The sequence below is a fragment of the Henckelia pumila genome, chromosome 2, assembly GCF_033568475.1.
Source record: "Henckelia pumila isolate YLH828 chromosome 2, ASM3356847v2, whole genome shotgun sequence".
Lineage (NCBI taxonomy): Eukaryota > Viridiplantae > Streptophyta > Magnoliopsida > Lamiales > Gesneriaceae > Henckelia > Henckelia pumila.
In genome coordinates, this window is record NC_133121.1 from 66,882,091 (window position 1) to 66,904,008 (window position 21,918).

General features: G+C 38.4%; 1 protein-coding gene across 1 annotated transcript; it reads left to right on the forward strand.

Annotated features, from left to right (window-relative positions):
* Positions 1-20,189: 20,189 nt before the first annotated feature.
* On the forward strand, positions 20,190-20,846 carry LOC140877708 (secreted RxLR effector protein 161-like). The gene has a single exon (XM_073281263.1). The coding sequence runs from the start codon at positions 20,190-20,192 to the stop codon at positions 20,844-20,846; it is 657 nt and encodes a 218-aa protein (XP_073137364.1).
* The last annotated feature ends 1,072 nt before the right edge of the window (positions 20,847-21,918 follow it).

Genomic DNA, 21,918 nt, shown 5'->3' on the forward strand with positions numbered 1-21,918 from the left:
CTGAAAGGAAAAATGACTAAATCTCCTTTTAAGGGGAAACCTGAGCGTAGTCAAAATCTGTTGGATTTTATCCATACAGACGTTTGTGGTCCATTTAGAATTGGTACTCAATATGGCCACACCTACTTCATTACCTTTACTGATGATTATTCAAGGTATGGGTATTTATATTTAATGAAATATAAGTCTGAAGCATTTGAAAAGTTCAAAGAATTCAAGGCTGAAGTAGAAAACAAGCTAGGTAAAAGTATTAAAGCACTTCGATCGGATCGAGGTGGAGAATACTTAAGTACCGAGTTTTTGGACTATCTAAAAGAGAATGAGATTCTCTCTCAGTGGACTCCTCCTATGACACCACAGCTGAATGGTGTATCGGAGCGTCGTAATCGAACTTTGTTGGACATGGTTTGATCCATGATGAGCTTCACTGAGCTTCCACGTTCGTTTTGGGGCTACGCGCTTGAAACGGCGGTATTGTTGTTGAACAACGTCCACACTAAAGCAGTGGACAAAACACCATACGAGTTATGGAATGGCAAAGCTCCTAAGTATTCGTACTTGAGGATTTGGGGATGTCCTGCTTACGTGAAGCGGACAGTGGGAGATAAGTTGGATAGTTGATCCAGCTTATGTTATTTTGTAGGGTATCCGAAGAATTCAATCGGATATTATTTCTATTATCCTGCTGAAACAAAGGTGTTTGTTTCAAGGAATGCCACCTTCTTGGAGAAGGAGTTCTTATTGGATAAGAAAGGCGAGATGATGGAACTCGAAGAAATTCGAGAAGAACCCGAAATACAAAATAACGATCCTACACCTCAGGAACCATTGCTGGACACGCCTATACCTAGAAGATCTGAGAGGACTTCTAGACCTCCTATTCGATATGGTCTTCTTCTTCTTGAAGGGGATCAAGATGAACCCGATGTTGGATGTGATCCAAGAAACTTCAAGGAAGCAATTTCTGATGCGGATTCAAATTTATGGCTTGAAGCTATGCAGTCGGAAATAGATTCGATGCATACAAACCAAGTTTGGTCTCTAGTAGATCCTCCCGATGGAATTGTTCCAATAGGGTGTAAATGGATCTACAAGAGAAAGCTTGGGCCTGATGGTAAGGTATTGACCTACAAGGCGCGATTGGTGGCAAAAGGTTATACTCAAAGACAAGGAGTTGACTATGATGAAACCTTTTCGCCAGTTGCAATGTTCAAGTCCATAAGAATCCTTATTGCCATAGCTGCATGGTATGACTATGAGATATGGCAAATGGATGTGAAGACTGCTTTTCTTAATGGAGACATTAAGGAAGAAATCTATATGAAGCAGCCTGAGGGGTTCACATCCATGGGAAGCGAGCATAAGGTATGCAAGCTTCAGAGATCAATTTATGGTCTAAAACAAGCATCAAGAAGTTGGAACCAGAAATTTGATGAAACAATAAAGGATTTTGGTTTCATCAAAAACCCGGAGGAACCATGCGTGTACAAGAAAGTAGTTAAGGATGCTGTGACATTCTTAGTACTTTATGTTGATGACATCTTACTCATTGGGAATGATGTAGGGATGTTGCAGTCAACAAAGATATGGTTATCAGGTAGATTCTCGATGAAGGATTTGGGTGAGGCATCCTATATTCTTGGGATACAGATCTATAGAGATAGATCTAAGAGAATGATAGGACTCACTCAATCAACCTACATCGACACCATATTGAAACGGTTTTCAATGGATGGGTCCAAGAGAGGACATCTACCCATGTTTCATGGAGTTTCTCTATCCAAGTCTATGTATCCCAAGACTGATGAAGAGATAGAGAAAATGACACATGTACCATATGCGTCAGCCATAGGTAGTATCATGTATGGGATGATATCTACCAGACCGGATGTAGCATTTGCTCTGAGTGTCACGAGCAGATATCAAGCTAATCCCGGTCAAATGCATTGGAAAGCCGTGAAGGACATTCTTAAGTACTTACGAAGGACTAAGAATATGTTCATGGTATATGGAGGAAGAGAACTAAAATTGGAAGGCTATACCGACTCTAGCTTCCAAAGTGACGTGGATGACTCGAAGTCAACCTCTGGATTTGTGTTCATGCTCAATGGCGGTGCTGTCTCTTGGAAGAGTTCCAAGCAGGACACCACAGCGGATTCCACCACTGAAGCAGAATACATTGCAGCATCAGCTGCTGCTAAAGAGGCCGTTTGGATGAGGAATTTCGTCCAAGAGTTGGGCGTCATTCCTTAAGTTGTTGGTCCAGTCCCGGTGTACTGTGACAACACGGGTGCCGTTTCTCAGGCAAAGGAACCAAGGTCTCATCAAAGATCCAAACACGTACTGAGGAAATACCACATCATCCGGGAGATTGTGGAAAGAGGAGACATCACTGTCGAAAGAGTGGCCTCTGCAGACAATATCGCTGATCCACTTACTAAGCCCTTGCCAGGACCATTATTTGACAAACATCGCGAAGCAATGGGTCTACGTAGTATGACTAGTTGGCTTTAGGGCAAGTGAGAGATTGAAAGAGTGGGTGCCCGGTGAGCCAATTTGTGGCTAAGGGCTTTGATGACTCTTTGTATAAACAATCTTTTGTTTAATATAATTTACACTTTTATTAATGGCAATGACTTTATCTTTCTTCATATTGTTATATTGTGATATACTATTATTGTTTTGATAAAGACCTTGAATATACTATAGTGTATGTAATATGTGGTAGAACATGGAGATGTCTATCATGAAACACATCTTATAGTCACTGTATATTCTAAACTGTTCCTAGTCGATTGAGCCGTCCGATAATAAGGATAAGGATCGCTCGAGTTTGAGACTAGCATTTGCGATGCAGAGTACCACGTTTCATTGGTAAGGAACATAGAGATGTTCAAAGCATGCAAATGGATATTCATATGATGAATGATCGAACTACCCTATCCGAACTTTCCAAGTGGTTATCACTTATCGAGTGGATAAAGTCCGCGGTTTTGGTTGTACACCATTAGTCCTTACTACTTGAGACATCATTGAGACTCTATAAGCTAGTACTGTGCTTTGACTCGTTTACCGACTCTATTGGGGTCATCAGGTGTTGGGATTGGGTACAGTTACAACACATATAGGAGTCGATGCTTTGTTGTCAAGGATTCACCACATACTTGCGAGTGTGGATATCCTATGCGATCTGAGGAGATATTAGTGTGACGAATCTCTGGCCAGAGTACATGATGTGATTTAAGAAATGGTTTCTTAGTAGCACATGCGATGTCACTATTTGATCTTCAAGATGCATTGCATAGTTATCGAATCTCGAGCGACTCTCGATATACCAATGGTTGTTGATTCGATCGGGATATATGGATGAAGGGACCGTACTGTACGCTAACCAAAATCTACTGGTTCTTGTAGACACTATCAGTGATACCTAGGGAATCATGGGGCGATGTTGCTAGGCGCTCATACCATGATTCGATGGGCAAGTCGGAAATCGTTGTTCCGAGTCACAAGGAGTTGTGAGCCCACGGCTAGCTGTATCCCTGAACCATTGAGGGTCACACAGTGTAATGGATTTTTAATCCCCGTTGAGATAGTTAAATTTAAAGAGTTAAATTTAATGAACGAAGAAGTTGGACTTCTTATTTAAGAGTAGAGGAGTAAGATTTCCTAAAATGACATAGGGATGGCCATTTTTGGAAATCTCTGAATTCGGATTCAGAAAAATTTATCTTGACTTTAAAAGGTGCAGAAATGGTTTCTGTGCACATTGGTGAAATCGGTTTATCAATCGGAGTCACGATGAATTTTATATTAATTTCTGAACATGCGGGCTTTGCTTGTCGGGCTTGAACTTATGACTAATGGGCCCTAAGCTGTTAGTGGCCTACATTATAAATAAGTTATTGCAGTACAGAAATTAGATACAACAGGTCACAAGGATTTTTCGAAAACCCTAGTTTTTCAAAAGGTGGCCGTCCCCCCCCCCCCCCCCTCTCCCTCTGCTCGAGAAAAATCCAGTCTGTGATTTTGAATTACAGTCTGGTTTAACGGATCAAATTTGTTAATCTCTTCGTAGAAACTTCTGATAGATTTTCTAGTGCAATCTATCAGAGGGATTAAATATCCATTCGTGGACCTGATTGAAGAACAGTTTGTCCATCAGTTCCAGGGATATACAACAAGAGCAGAGAAATCTGTTGGTGTCCAAAATCTCGATTCGAGATTAAAGGTAAAAATTTTATAATCGTTATTTAATTTTTACACACACAATTTAATCGTAAGGTTGATACCTATTATGAAATCGTTCCATATAAAAATTTTTAAACTTCCGCTGCATCGGGTATCAATCCAAATTGATCTGATCGCCGGGTTCTCCAACAATTCCGTAAGTTGAAAATTATTCTCACTTCGGAAAAAGCTTTCTACGTGTTAGAGAAGCCGCCTCCGAAGGAAGCCCCGGCTAATACAAGTCCGGAAGAGTTGGCCAAACTTGATTTATGGTGGGACCATGATATCAAGGCCAAATGCTACATGCAGGCTTCGATGTCTGATGAGCTTCAAAGGAGATTCGAGGATGCCGTGAATGCTGCTGACATTCACAAGAACCTCAAGGAACTCTTTGGAGCTCAGTCAAGATCGGAGAGGTATGCCACCGTCAGAGAGCTCATGACGAGCCGCATGCGAGATGGGACTTCGGTCCGTGAGCATGGGGTGCGCATGATTGGGCTCATTGAAAAGTTGGTAACACTCGACTTGAATTTGGAGCATGAACTTAGCGCGGACTTGTTGCTTCTATCACTTCCTTCATCGTTTGATGGTTTTGTGATGAACTTCAATATGAACAAGATAGAGGCCACCCTTGAAGAGTTGGTCAATATGCTTGTCACATATGAAGCCACACTAAAGAAGGATAAACCGGTACTCTTGGTTGGCTCCTCTTCTAACTCTAAGAAAGGACCAAGTGGAAAGGGTAAGAAACATTCTGCCCCGCCCAAGAAGATTGTACCAAATAAAAAGGGAAAGGCCAAGGCTTCAATTGGGATAAAAGATGAAAACGTTTGCCATTACTGCAAGAAACCCAGTCATTGGAAATGTAACTGCAAGGAATACCTCGAACAGTTGAGAACTGCAAAGGGTATGTTTTACATTGAAATAAATGTTTCGCTTAATACTTTTTCTTGGGTATTGGATACCGGATGTGAAGGGGATCGGTTAACTCGTGCCCGGAAACGCAGCGGAAATATAAAATTTTTAACAAAAGAGATCCGAGCACTTGTGTAGCATTCAAAAAACTCAAACAACCATAGGGTGTTTAGAATTTTACCTATCAATCTCAAAGATTGATTTATGGCTCCAACCAAGTTGATGAACAACTAGGCTCTTGAAAAAGGTAGACTCAATCTACAAGCATCCAAGAGCACTCCTTGCTCAAAATGGATTCAACACTTCGAGCCTCCGAATTAGGTCCACGACTAGACGATCTAGATCCGCTCTAAATATGCACTAGAATATTTAGAGAATTTTGCATTGAGATTTTTCTTTTCTTCTTCCACAAAAATTGAAAGAAAACTTGGAGGAATAATATGGAGAGTGTTCGGCCACTTCCAAGTTTAAAATTAGAATGGAATGAATTGTGTAATGTGTGTATATTATATTAATGGAGAAGAATTGATTAGATACAATTAAAACCATGCATAGAAAAATGCATGACTTGCATGGAAAATTGCATCCAATCTTCCAACCCTTCAAATTCCATCACACACATACATATATATAGTATATATATATATATATATATATATATATATATAAATATATATATTTAAATGGTATTTTGAACTTATTTTAATTAAATATTAAACCTAAATTCATTTAAGTTTAATCAATTAATTAAATTCAACTTGAACTCATTCAAGTACACTAGTAACAATAATTATATAACACTATTTTATTTGAGCTCTACAAGACTCAATAGTGTTTAATTATTTGTACATTAAAATGTCAACTAGTGTTAAATTAATTCAACACTTGAATTAATTAACTAAGTTCAAAATAATAGTTAGAAATCACCATTTTCATAAACTAATTATTTTAAGTCAACTTTTAATCTTGGAACATATTCACAAATTAAAAGTTACTTATTCCATTCGTTCTCCAATTTAGAAGTCAAACTTCTAATTTATTTTACTTATAAACTGCTTTATAAGTTGTTCAACACATTGAACTTATTTTAATCTCAACGGGATCTAGAAAGCTAGTACTTGTGTGACCCTCAATGGTTCACTGATACAACTAGCAGTGGGTTCACATCTCCATGTGATTCGGGATCAACAAGTCCCTTATATGAGCATACCCTATATATAGCTCCATTCTTATTAATCAACACATTGATAATAAGAACGTCAGAAAACTCAAGTCTGATAGTACCCAACCAGTCATGTAAATATCTAGCAGCATCGCTTACATGACTCCCTAGTTATCAAATGATAGTGCCTGCAAGAACCAATCAATTATGGTTAGCGTACAATACGGTCCCTTCAACTCATATATCCCGACCGATTCGACAACCATTGGTTTATCGAGAGTTGTCATTGAATCAATAACTATGTGTCATGCCGTAGTTGCATCGAAAATGTAATTCAAGAAACTCCTTTCTTAATTACACTTACTCTGATCAGAGATTTCAAGCTACGTATGCATGATATAACATAGGATATCCATACCCGTAGGTAAGTGGTGAATCCCCGACTACAATGCATTGACTCCTATATGTTTCGTCACAACACCCAACATTGCCACCTGATGACCCCAGATGAGTCGGTAAACAAGTCAAAGTGAAGCACTAGCATAGAGAGTCTCCATGTTGTCCCGGGTTATAAGGACTAATGGTGTACAATCATAAACTAGGACTTCTCCACTCGATAAGTGAGAACTACTTGGAAAATCATTTAGGGAGGGTTGTTCAGTGCACTCTACAAGGAGCACCTATTTGCATGCTTGGACATCTCCATGTCCCCTACCAATGAAACATGGTACTCACATCGCAAATACTAGTCTCAAGCTCGAGTGGCCTTTATCCTTCTTTATGGCGGCTGAATCGACTAGGAACAGTTTAGAATATACAGTATTCCAAATATGAGTTTCATGATAGTCATCACATGACCATCTCATATTCTTTCTACTATTTGTATATTCAAGGGCTTTATCTATGCAGCTTGCATGGGTATAAAGATAAAGATGTGACAAATTAAATAATGTCAAATATTATTAAAATAAAAATTGTCATACAAGAGTTCTCTCAAGGACCATCGGTCAACACATTGGCTCGACGGGCACCTACTCTAACAATCTCCCACTTGCACTAGAGCCAACTACCCATATTCTTCAAACCCATTGATTCGCGATGCTTTTCGAACAATGGTCCTGGTAAAGGCTTAGTTAGTGGATCAGCAACATTATCTGCGGAGGCGACTCTATCTAACAAGACATCTCCTCGTTCCACAATTTCCAGGATGATGTGGTATTTTCTCAGTACATGTTTGGATTTCTGATGAGACCTTGGTTCTTTTGCCTGAGCAACGGCACCAGTATTGTCGCAGTACACCGGGACTGGATCAACTCCATTAGGAATAACGCCCAACTCTTGGACGAAATTCCTAATCCAAACAGCTTCCTTTGCAGCATCGGATGCAGCAATATATTCTGCCTCAGTGGTTGAATCCGCAGTGCTATTTTGCTTGGAACTCTTCCAACAAACAGCAGCACCATTGAGCATGAATATAAAACCGGAAGTTGACTTCGAATCATCAACATCACTTTGGAAGCTAGAGTCGGTATAGCCTTCCAATTTTAGTTCTCCACCCCCATAAACCAAGAACATATTCTTAGTCTTTCTTAAATACTTGAGAATGTCTTTGACAGCTTTCCAGTGTGGAAGACCAGGGTTCGATTGATATCTACTTGTAACACTAAATGCAAAGGCCACATCAGGACGTGTAGATATCATTGCATACATGATACTACCAATTGCAGATGCATATGGAATGCGTGTCATCGTCTCTATTTCTGCATCATTCTTGGGAGACATGGATTTGGATAGAGACACGCCATGACACATTGGTAGATTTCCTCTCTTAGACTCATCCATCGAGAACCTCTTCACGATGGTATCAATGTATGTGGACTGGGTGAGACCAAGCAATCTTTTCGATCTATCCCGATAGATTTGTATTCCCAATACAAAAGATGCTTCACCCAAGTCCTTCATCGAGAACTTACTCGATAACCATACTTTAGTTGATTGCAACATTCCTACATCATTCCCAATGAGTAGAATGTCATCAACATAAAGTACCAAGAATGTCACAGCACTCCCACTGACCTTCTTATACACACATGGTTCCTCAGGATTCTTAGTAAACCCAAACTCTTTGATTGTACCATCAAATCTGAGGTTCCAGCTCCTAGATGCCTGTTTGAGACCAAAGATAGATCTCTGAAGTTTGCATACTTTATGCTCACTTCCGATAGATGTGAACCCTTCAGGTTGAGACATGTAAATTTCTTCCTTAATATCCCCATTAAGAAAAGCTGTCTTCACATCCATCTGTCATATTTCATAGTCATACCATGCGGCAATGGCAAGCAATATCCTTATGGACTTGAACATTGCGACTGGAGAAAAAGTTTCTTCAAAGTCAACTCCTTGCCTTTGAGTATAACCTTTTACCACCAATCGAGCCTTGAAGGTCAGAACCTTTCCATCCGTCCCAAGCTTCCTATTGTAAATCCATTTACATCCTATAGGAACAATTCCTTCAGGTGGATCCACAAGATTCCACACTTGGTTTGAATACATGGAATTCATCTCAGATTCCATAGCTTCAAGCCACTTGGATGAATCGGCATCAGACAATGCTTCCTTGAAGGTCCTTGGATCACATCCATGGTCAGGCTCATCTTGGCCCTCTTCAAGAAGCAGACCATACCTCATAGGTGGTCTTGAGATCCTCTCGGATCTTCTAAGAGCTTGTATCTCCTCTCTTGGTTGTTCGGGTGTGGGTTCCACAATCATGGGTGTTTCTCGAACTTCTTCGAGTTCTATCATCTCCCATTTTCTATCCAATAGAAATTCCTTCTCCAAAAAGGTTGCATTCCTAGAAACAAACACCTTTGTTTCTTTGGGATGATAGAAATAATATCCAACCGAATTTCTTGGATATCCCACGAATTAGCATAAAATGGATCGAGCATCCAATTTATCTCCCACTATCTGCTTCACATAAGCAGGGCATCCCCATATTCTTAGATAAGAATACTTTGGAGATTTTCCCATCCATATCTCATATGGTGTCTTATCAACTGCCTTTGAATGAACATTGTTCAACAACAGTGCCGTTGTCTCAAGTGCATATCCCCAAAAGGATGGCGGCAACTCCGTGAACCCCATCATAGACCGAACCATGTCCATCAAAGTTCGATTACGATGTTCTGAAACACCATTCAACTGAGGTGTACCAGGAGGAGTCCACTGTGAGAGAATACCATTCTCCCTAAGATACTCTTGGAATTCAGTACTCAAGTACTCACCACCTCGATCCGATTGAAGTGCCTTGATGCTTCGTCCCAATTGTTTTTCTACTTCATTTCTGAATTCTTTGAACTTTTCAAAAGCTTCAGATTTGTATTTCATCAAATACACATACCCATACCTAGAGAAGTCATCGGTAAAGGTAATGAAGTAAGAATGTCCGTGCTTAGTGGTGATGCTAAGTGAACCACACACATCTATATGGATCAAATCCAACAGTCCCTTGGCTCGCTCCACATGGCCCTTAAAGGGAATTTTGGTCATCTTTCCTTTTAGACAGGGTTCACAAGTAGTAAGAGAATTAATATCAGACATATCAAACATGACTTCTCCCACTAGCTTGTTCATCCTTTTAAAAGATATATGACCTAATCGAGCATGCCATAAGTGTGCTGGATTTAGAGTATCTTGTTTTCTTTTGGATATTGTTGATATCTCTTGGACATTATACATAGGAATATATTTCAATTTTAAATTATAGAGATCATTTTCCAATTGTCCTGTACCAATTAAACATTCATTCTTGTAAATATTGCAAACACCTTTGCCAAATAAACAAGAATATCCATCTTTATCAAGCATAGAAATGGAAACAATGTTTTTCACCAAATCTGGTACAAACAAAACATCTCTCAAACATAATTTAAAATCATTGTCCAACAATAAGTAAACATATCCAATAGCTTTGGCTGCAACTCTTGCCCCATTGCCCATCCTCAAGAAGGTCTCACCATCTCTGAGTCTCCTACTTCTTGCCATCACCTGCAAATCATTACAGAGATGTGAGCCACAGCCGGTATCCAATACCCAAGAAGAAGAGTTAAGTGAAATGTTTACTTCAATGTAGAACATACCTTTTCCAGAACCATTCTGGTCAAGATATTCCTTGCCATTACGTTTCCAATGTCTAGGTTTCTTACAGTGATGACAGACGTCATTAGTCTTGTTAGCCTTAACTGGTGTGGCTACCACAACGAGACTCGGAGCTTGCCTCTTCAAGGGCACGTTCTTTTTGGGAGCATGGAAGGAACGCTTCTTTCCCTTCCCATGTGGTCTATTCTTTGAACCAGATGAAGATCCCACATAAAGAACCGGCTTCTCTTTCTTAATTGTGGATTCAAACGTAACAAGCATGTTAACCAACTCCTCAAGGGTTGGATCTAACCTGTTCATGTTGAAATTCACCACAAAAAGATCAAATGAGCTAGGCAGTGACAAGAGCAACACGTCTGTGGTCAACTCAGTTGGTAGCACAAGATCCATGCTAACGAGTTTCTCCACGAGCCCAATCAACTTCAGGCCATGCTCATGGACCGAAGCCCCATCTCGCATATGCAAAGTGATTAGCTCCTTGACAATCGCATGTCGAAGTGGGCGTGTTTGTTCACCAAAGAGTTCTTTGAGATGCAAATGAATGTCAGCAGCATGCTTTGCACTCTCAAAACGTCGCTGAAGCTCATCATTCATAGAAGCCTGCATATAACACTTGGCTTTCAAGTCATGGTCACACCAATCCTTGTAAGTCTGTAGCTCCTCAGGGCTACAATCAGTCGAAGCCGTATCAGGGGGCGACTCATCAAGTGTGTATGCAATCCTCTCCGAGTTCAAGACGATTTTCAGATTTCTTAGCCAATCGAGGTAATTTGGACCGGTCAGTAAATGTTTGTCGAGTATAGTATATAGCGGATTGCGAATTGATGATATTGTCAAAACTTGTACTGAAAAATAATAACAGATAAATGTCAATGACTATTTTAAAATATTTAATAAGATATAAAGTATGGACTTTAACTTTATAAATTTTTACTCCCACTGTTTTGACATTTTTACTACCCTCTAGTAAAAACGGGAAACTCCTTTCCTCAGTAGGTACATAAGGTCCAATTAGCCAATTACGATCCCGAATAATATCAGCCAATCATAATTTCTAAAAGGTAGTTTCCAATTGCATCTCCATGCAACCCTTACGTAAACTTTTGTCTCACGCTTAATTAGGACCCAATAATATGACGTCGTTCATCTTTACGTGTCAAGCCTTACCCATCGATATTGAACCTTAATGGACGGTCGCCATGAGTTCCCCCAATAATATGAGCCGAAGTCATGGGAGTTCCACGTAGTTCACATCACCATGTCAATGGATGTCACAGCTTTCCGGCATCCAAGCCCCCCCAATAATATGAGCCGAGCATTGAATACCGGTAGCGTTCGTCATGCATCCATTGTCGATGGAAGACATGGAAATTATAAAAAAATTTATAATTCCCCTTTTCGGGCTTGATATAAATTTTGAATCTAATTCAAAATGAGGGTTTTTAATTTTGAAAAAGTCTCATCATTAATTTTAAAGATTGCCATGTTTGATCGTATGTTTGCCGGATTCATGCAACTTTGTTATTATAAAATAATAACGCACATACTAATTAATAAGGATGATCAATCGCCCCAAAAACTATTTGGCCCGTGTGAGCCAAACACGGGCCTAGGTCCAATTCCTAGGGAATGTATGGGATGCAAATGCAACAATTACATAAGCTTCCAATATTTACATGTCTTGAATCTTCATAATTCATCATGGCCCACCATCTTCCAATCTTGAACTTCCGCTATTAAATATTTTACATGAAAATATCCATGGCAAATAGGGATACATCTCATGGGGTGGGAACGGGCCATAAACCAAGCCCACTTTGTAATTTGATAATTATTACAATCATTCAACACAAAATATCCTAGCATACACCTAGCAAATTGGTCTTGGGATTTTAATCATCCTTCATGCACAATATCACATATCATACACCATCAATTAATTATCTCAATAATCAATTGATCAAATATTATATATCTTGGTCCAATCACTAACCACCACAATTATAAAATAAATTAACAAAATAAACAAACACCTTTGTTTACATTCAAATTAATTTATTTATAATTGAATTTCTTGTAAATCACAATTTACTATAAATAATCAAAGTCACACTTTAACTATGTATTTTATGAGAAAAATCACATATTATAAAGTTTAATTTTTCATAAAAAATCAACTATAATATATTTAACAATTTAGGGCCTATGACACATGATATTCCAAAACACCTTTGAAAAACTCAAGTCGTCATAGTCGTCACCGAAACTCCGTCGCCGGATTCCGGCCAAATTTTTTTTTTTTTTTTTATTAAAAATATGGGGCAGCCCACGGCTGCCCCTAGGACACCTTCGGGCAGCCTATGGGCTGCCCGAAACCATAAAAACAAATATTTATAAAAACAGCCCAAAATTGATAAATCTTGATTTTCTCATGCGGTTAGAAATTGACCTCAACATAATATCCAACAAATACTACACAAAAGAGTAACCTAGGCTCTGATACCACTGAAGGGGATCGGTTAACTCGTGCCCGGAAACGCAGCGGAAATATAAAATTTTTAACAAAAGAGATCCGAGCACTTGTGTAGCATTCAAAAAACTCAAACAACCATAGGGTGTTTAGAATTTTACCTATCAATCTCAAAGATTGATTTATGGCTCCAACCAAGTTGATGAACAACTAGGCTCTTGAAAAAGGTAGACTCAATCTACAAGCTTCCAAGAGCACTCCTTGCTCAAAATAGATTCAACACTTCGAGCCTCCGAATTAGGTCCACGACTAGACGATCTAGATCCGCTCTAAATATGCACTAGAATATCTAGAGAATTTTGCATTGAGATTTTTCTTTTCTTCTTCCACAAAAATTGAAAGAAAACTTGGAGGAATAATATGGAGAGTGTTCGGCCACTTCCAAGTTTAAAATTAGAATGGAATGAATTGTGTAATGTGTGTATATTATATTAATGGAGAAGAATTGATTAGATACAATTAAAACCATGCATAGAAAAATGCATGACTTGCATGGAAAATTGCATCCAATCTTCCAACCCTTCAAATTTCATCACACACATACATATATATATATATTATATATATATATATATATATATATATATATATATACGCCTATATATATATATATATAAATATATATATATTTAAATGGTATTTTGAACTTATTTTAATTAAATATTAAACCTAAACCCATTTAAGTTTAATCAATTAATTAAATTTAACTTGAACTCATTCAAGTACACTAGTAACAATAATTATATAACACTATTTTATTTGAGCTCTACAAGACTCAATAGTGTTTAATTATTTGTACATTAAAATTTCAACTAGTGTTAAATTAATTCAACACTTGAATTAATTAACTAAGTTCAAAATAATAGTTTAGAAAATCACCATTTTCATAAACTAATTATTTTAAGTCAACTTTTAATCTTAGAACACATTCACAAATTAAAAGTTACTTATTTCATTCGTTCTCCAATTTAGAAGTCAAACTTCTAATTTATTTTACTTATAAACTCCTTTATAAGTTGTTCAACACATTGAACTTATTTTAATCTCAACGGGATCTAGAAAGCTAGTACTTGTGTGACCCTCAATGGTTCACTGATACAACTAGCAATGGGTTCACATCTCCATGTGATTCGGGATCAACAAGTCCCTTATATGAGCATACCCTATATATAGCTTCATTCTTATTAATCAACACATTGATAATAAGAACGTCAGAAAACTCAAGTCTGATAGTACCCAACCAGTCATGTAAACGTTTAGCAGCATCGCTTACATGACTCCCTAGGTATCAAATGATAGTGCCTGCAAGAACCAATCAATTATGGTTAGCGTACAGTACGGTCCCTTCAACTCATATATCCCGATCGATTCGACAACCATTGGTTTATCGAGAGTTGTCATTGAATCAATAACTATGTTTCATGTCGTAGTTGCATCGAAAATATAATTCAAGAAACTCCTTTCTTAATTACACTTACTCTGATCAGAGATTTCAAGCTACGTATGCATGATATAACATAGGATATCCATACCCGTAGTTAAGCGGTAAATCCCCGACTACAATGCATTGACTCCTATATGTTTCGTCACAACACCCAACATTGCCACCTGATGACCCCAGATGAGTCGGTAAACAAGTCAAAGTGAAGCACTAGCATATAGAGTCTCCATGTTGTCCCGGGTTATAAGGACTAATGGTGTACAACCATAAACTAGGACTTCTCCACTCGATAAGTGAGAACCACTTGGAAAATCCTTTAGGGAGGGTTGTTCAGTGCACTCTACAAGGAGAATCTATTTGCATGCTTGGACATCTCCATGTCCCGTACCAATGAAACATGGTACTCACATCGCAAATACTAGTCTCAAGCTCGAGCGGCCTTTATCCTTCTTTATGGCGGCTGAATCGACTAGGAACAGTTTAGAATATACAGTATTCCAAATATGAGTTTCATGATAGTCATCACATGACCATCTCATATTCTTTCTACTATTTGTATATTCAAGGGCTTTATCTATGCAGCTTGCATGGGTATAAATATAAAGATGTGCCAAATTAAATAATGTCAAATATTATTAAAATAAAGATTGTCATACAAGAGTTCTCTCAAGGACCATCGGTCAACACATTGGCTCGACGGGCACCTACTCTAACAGGATGTGGATCTCACATTTGCATTGATTTGCAGGTGATGACAAGAAGTCGTAAGCTAAGGATAGGTGAGACCCAGCTAAGGCTCGGGAATGGTTCTAGAGTCGAAGCCAAAGCTATAGGAGACATTTATTTAGTTTTGCAGAACAATTTTAAGTTATTTTTGAGAGATGTTTTATATGTTCCGGATTTGGTCAAAAACATTATATCTATTTCTATGCTTGATAGAGATGGTTTTTCTTGCAATTTTGTGAATGGGATTTACAATATTTACAAGAATGAATGTTTGATTGGAAATGGACAACTTGAAAACGATCTATATAGCTTAAAATTAAAAGACATTCCAATTAATTATGTTGATAAACCGGTAACAACAATTAAAAGAAAGGACGATAGTCAAAACCCGGCAAACCTTTGGCATGCTAGGCTAGGTCATATTTCCTCAAGGAGGATGAACAAGCTAGTGGAGAGGGCATGTTTGATATGTCTGATATTAACTCTCTACCTACTTGTGAGTCCTGCCTAAAGGGAAAAATGACTAAATCTCCTTTCAAAGGGAAACCTGAGCGTAGTCAAAATCTGTTGGATTTGATCCATACAGATGTTTGCGGTCCATTTAGGATTGGTACTAAATGTGGCAACACCTACTTCATTACCTTTACTGATGATCATTCTAGGTATGGGTATTTATATTTAATGAAATATAAGTCTGAAGCATTTGAAAAGTTCAAAGAATTCAAGGCTGAAGTAGAAAACAAACTAGGTAAAAGTATTAAGGCACTTCGATCGGATCGAGGTGGAGAATACTTAAGTACCGAGTTTTTGGACTATCTAAAAGAGAATGGGATTCTCTCTCAGTGGACTCCTCCTATGACACCTCAGCTTAATGGTGTTTCGGAGCGTCGCAATCGAACTTTGTTGGACATGGTTCGATCCATGATGAGCTTCACTGAGCTCCCACCTTCGTTTTGGGGCTACGCGCTTGAAACTGCGGTATTGTTGTTAAACAACGTCCACACTAAAGCAGTAAATAAAACACCATACGATTTATGGAATGGCAAAGCTCCTAAGTATTCGTACTTGAGGATTTGGGGATGTCCTGCTTACGTGAAGCAGACAGTGGGAGATAAATTGGATAGTCGATCCACTTTATGTTATTTTGTAGGGTATCCGAAGAATTCAATCGGATATTATTTCTATCATCCTGCTGAAACAAAAGTGTTTGTTTCAAGGAATGCCACCTTCTTGGAGAAGGAGTTCTTATTGGATAAGAAAGGCAAGATGATGGAACTCGAAGAAATTCGAGAAGAACCCGAGATACAAAATAGTGATCCTACACCTCAAGAATCATCACAAGACACGCCTATTACTAGGAGATCCGAGAGGACTTCTAGGCCTCCTATTAGATATGGTCTTCTTCTTGAAGGGGATCAAAGTGAACCCGACATTGTATGTGATCCAAGAAACTTCAAGGAAGCAATTTCTGATGCGAATTCGAATTTATGGCTTGAAGCTATGCAATCGGAAATAGACTCGATGCATTCTAACCAAGTTTGGTCATTAGTAGATCCTCCCGATGGAATTGTTCCAATTGGGTGCAAATGGATCTACAAGAGAAAGCTTGGGCCTGATGGAAAGGTATTGACCTACAAGGCACGATTGGTGGCAAAAGGTTATACTCAAAGACAAGGAGTTGACTATGATGAAACCTTTTCACCAGTTGCAATGTTCAAGTCCATAAGAATCCTTATTGCCATAGCAGCATGGTATGACTATGAGATATGGCAAATGGATGTAAAGACTGCATTTCTTAATGGAAACATTAAGGAAGAGATCTATATGATGCAGCCTGAGGGATACACATCCATGGGAAGCGAGCATAAGGTATGCAAGCTTCAGAGATCAATCTATGGTCTCAAACAAGCATCAAGAAGTTGGAACCAGAAATTTGATGAAACGATAAAGGATTTTGGTTTCATCAAGAACCCGGAGGAACCATGCGTGTACAAGAAAGTAGTTAAGAATGCGGTAACATTCTTAGTACTTTATATTGATGACATCCTAATCATGGGGAATGATGTAGGGATGTTGCAGTCAACAAAGATATGGTTATCAGGTAGATTCTCGATGAAGGATTTAGGTGAGGCATCCTATATTCTAGGAATTCAGATCTATAGAGATAGATCTAAAAGAATGATAGGACTCACTCAATCAACCTACATCGACACCATATTGAAAAGGTTTTCTATGGATGAGTCCAAGAGAGGACATCTACCTATGTGTCATGGAGTTTCTCTATCCAAGTCTATGTGTCCCAAGACTGACGAAGAGATAGAGAAGATGACACATGTGTCATATGCGTCAGCCATAGGTAGTATCATGTATGGGATGATATCTACCAGACCGGATGTGGCCTATGCTCTGAGCGTCACGAGCAGATACCAAGCCAATCCCGGTCAAATGCATTGGAAAGCCGTGAAGGATATTCTTAAGTACTTGCGAAGGACTAAGAATTTATTCATGGTTTATGGAGGGAGAGAATTGAAGTTGGAAGGCTATACCGACTCTAGCTTCCAATGTGACGTGGATGGCTCGAAATCAACCTCTGGATTTGTATTCGTGCTCAATGGTGGTGCTGTCTCTTGGAAGAGTTCCAAGCAGGACACCACAGAGGATTCCACCACTGAGGCAGAATACATTGCAGCATCAGCTGCTGCTAAAGAGGCGGTTTGGATAAGGAAATTCATCCAAGAGTTGGGTGTAATTCCTGAAGCTGTTGGTCCAGTCCCGGTGTACTGTGACAACACGGGTGCCGTTGCTCAAGCAAAGGAGCCAAGGTCTCATCAGAAGTCCAACCACGTACCGAGGAAATACCACATCATCCGGAAGATTGTGGAAAGAGGAGACATCAGTGTCGAGAGAGTGGCCTCTACAGACAATATCGTTGATCCGCTTACTAAGCCCTTGCCAGGACCATTGTTTGACAAACATCGCGAAACAATTGGATTACGTAGTATGACTTGTTGGCTTTAGGGCAAGTGGGAGATTGAAAGAGTGGGTGCCCGGTTAGCCAACTTGTGGCTAAGGGCTTTTATGACTCTATGTAAAACAATATTTTGTTTAATATAATTTAAACTTTTATAATGGCATTGACTTTATCTTTCTTCATAATGTTATATTATGATATACTATTGTTGTTTTGATAAAGACCTTGAATATACTATAGTGTATGTAAGATGTGGTAGCACATGGGGATGGCTATCAATGAACACATCTTATAGTCACTGTATATTCTAAACTGTTCCTAGTCAATTGAGCCGTCCGCAAATAAGGATAAGGATCGCTCGAGATTGAGACTAGCATTTGCGATGCCGAGTACCACGTTTCATTGGTATGGAACATAGAGATGTTCAAAGCATGCAAATGGATATTCATATGATGAATAATCGAACTACCCTATTCGGACTTTCCAAGTAGTTATCACTTATCGAGTGGATAAAGTCCGCGGTTTTGGTTGTACACCATTAGTCCTTATTACTTGAAACATCATTGAGACTCTATATGCTAGTACTGTACTTTGACTCATTTACCGACTCTATTGGGGTCATCAGGTGTCGGGATTGGGTACAGTTACGACACATATAGGAGTCGATGCTTTTTTGTCAAGGATTCACCACATACTTGCGAGTGTGGATATCCTATGCGATCTGAGGAGATATTAGTGTGACGAATCTCTGGCCAGAGTACATGATGTGTTTTAGGTTAATGGGTTATCCTAGTAACACATGCGATGTCATTATTTGATCTCCAAGATGTTATGCATAGTTATCGAATCTTGAACGACTCTCGATATACCAATGGTTGTTGATTCGATCGGGATATATGGTTGAAGGGACCGTACTGTACGCTAACCAAAATCTACTGGTTCTTGCAGGCACTATCAGTAATACCTAGGGAATCATGGGGCGATGTTGCTAGGCGCTCTTACCATGATTCGATGGATAAGTCGAAAATTGTTGTTCCGAGTCACAAGGAGTTGTGAGCCCACGGCTAGCTGTATTCCTGAACTATTGAGGGTTACACAAGTAATGGATTACTAAAACCCCGTAGAGATAGTTAAATTTAAAGAGTTAAATTTAATGAAAGAGAAGTTGGAATTCTTAACTAAAGGGAGTGAGATTTCCTAAAATGACATAGGGATGGGAATTTTTGGAAATCACTGAATTCGAATTCAGAAAAATTATCTTGACTCTAAAAGATGCAGAAATGGTTTCTGTGCACATTGGTGAAATCAGTTTATCAATCGGAGTCACGATGAATTTTATATTAATTTCTATAACAACGGGCTTGGCTTGTTGGGCTTAAGTTATGGATTGTGGGCTTTAAGGAGTTATAGTCCTGATACAATTATAACTAGAAATTATCTATAAATATATGTGCAGTATTCGAAAATTGCATGGAATTCATTCATCAAATTTTCGAAAACACACATATTATTTTCTAAGGGTTTTTCGAAAATCCTTGTCCCTTTTCGGAGAAAATTCAGTCTTGTGATTTTTTGTGAAAAATTACAATTTTGAATTAACAGATCATATCTGTTTATTCTCTACGCAAACTTCTGATTGATTTCTAGTGCAGTCAATCAGAGGGTTTTGTTTTCTATTCGTGGACCTGATTGAAGAAACGTTTGTTCATCAGTTCCGGGGATATACAACAAGAGCAGATTAAATTCTGTTGGTGTCCATAATCTCGCTTCGAGATTTTAAGGTAAAATATTTAATTGTGATTATTTATTTTACTTACACAAATTTAATCGTGAAAGTTTTGATACCCAGATATGGAATCGTTCCATATTAATAAAATAAATTTTTTAAACTTCCGCTGCATCGGGTATCAATTCTAATTGATCTGAACACCGACTTCCAACAATACATGGGTGATGCAGATTACATTCTAGATGTTAAAATTTACAGAGATCATTCTAAGAGGATGCATGCATTGTCTTAAGAATCTTACATTAAAAAGTTCTAGAGCGATTTAGAATGTCAAATTGCAAACCCTGTGATACCCCTGTGGCCGAAGGCGAGAACTTAAGTCGTGAAATATGCCCAAACATTTTTGAAGAAATCCATGAGATTTTCAAAGTTCCATATTCTAGTGCAGTTGGGAGTTTGATGTACGCAATGATGTGTACTCGTCCCGATATTTGTTATGTCGTGGGTCTGGTCAGCAGGTATCAATCTAATCCAGGAGGAAGACACTGGAGTGCGGTTAAAAGGATTCTGAGATACCTAAAAGGCACTACAGATTTCCTCTGTTACCAAGGAAATGATCTAACACTGATGGGATACACAGATGCTGACTGGGGTGGTGATTTAGATGAACGTAAATCCACATCTGGGTATGCATTCTTGTTAAATGGTGGATGTGTATCTTGGAGAAGCAAGAAACAAACCTGTGTATCTCTATCCACAATGGAAGCAAAATTTGTGGCGTGTGCTTCTGCAGTGCAAGAAGGTGTTTGGTTGAGAAGATTTCTGGATCATTTAGGTATAGTAAGTAGTCCAGTGGGAGCTGTAACAGTTTATTTAGATAATCAATCAGCAACTGATTACACAAAAGATCCTAAATATCATGGAAAAACCAAATACATCAATACAAAGTACAACTTCATCAGAGATATTATTGAAAAGAAGTAGGTGATTGTGGGGACCTCGGGTTGCTAATCAAATCTTGGGGCAATTAATCACTAAATATGAATAATTAATAAAGGCTCAAATCATTTAAGGATTAATGGACAATAATCAAACAATAAAATAATGTTTAAACCAAGAGCTTAAAAAAAAAAATTTAAATTTCAGCACCTCGCTCGATCGGGTAAACTCACCCGATCGAGCGAGCTTAAATCATCAGCTCTCGGCTCTGGAAAATATTTTTTCGCGCTCGATCCCACGAACTCACCTGATTGAGCGGGCCTCAAAATCAAATTCTTTGTTTGATAAAATCACATGCCGCGCTCGATCCTACGAGTTCATGCGATCAAACGAGCGTGCCCTGTTCGAAAATCTGCAGATTTTTTTTTGCTGTCAAACTTGAACCTTTAATCCAAATTATTCAAAAACCAACTCAAATCATGGTTTATAAAATCTAAAACATGCATATGTACATATATGAAGTCTCAAGCATATAAGCATGCATTTAGTCCATCAAATGGATCATTTAGAAATCGAGACAATACACAACTACATCAAGTTGCATAAGTGTACTTCAAACAACATAGTTCTAACATGTTTGATGTTTCTAGACAACACAACTAAAACCCGAGTCCTCATGTGCTAAATTCTCTCCCAAGCTGTCAATGTCGTCTTTGACTAGCTCCAGCCCCACCTGTTATCATGCACACATACAAAACAAAACAACAGTCGGATAAACTCCGATGAGAATATAATTCCCAGTATAAAAGACATATAAATGCGTTAAAATATAAACATGTCAACTCTAACCATTTCATTTCAAGGATAGAATAATATAACGCATATATCAATTCAAAACATATAAATCAAGACTTCAAATCAAAAGATTTATATAGCGCGCTATCACGAATTGATTCATATCAAATCATTGCCATCAAGATTCATATCCGATCTTGACATGGATATCCATCTATCGTCGTCTCATCAGACTCGAAAATAAGGTCCATTTGACCTTGGCATTAGAATCAAGTCAATATCATATCATATCATAAGCAATAAAGATTCACTACCTGTGATG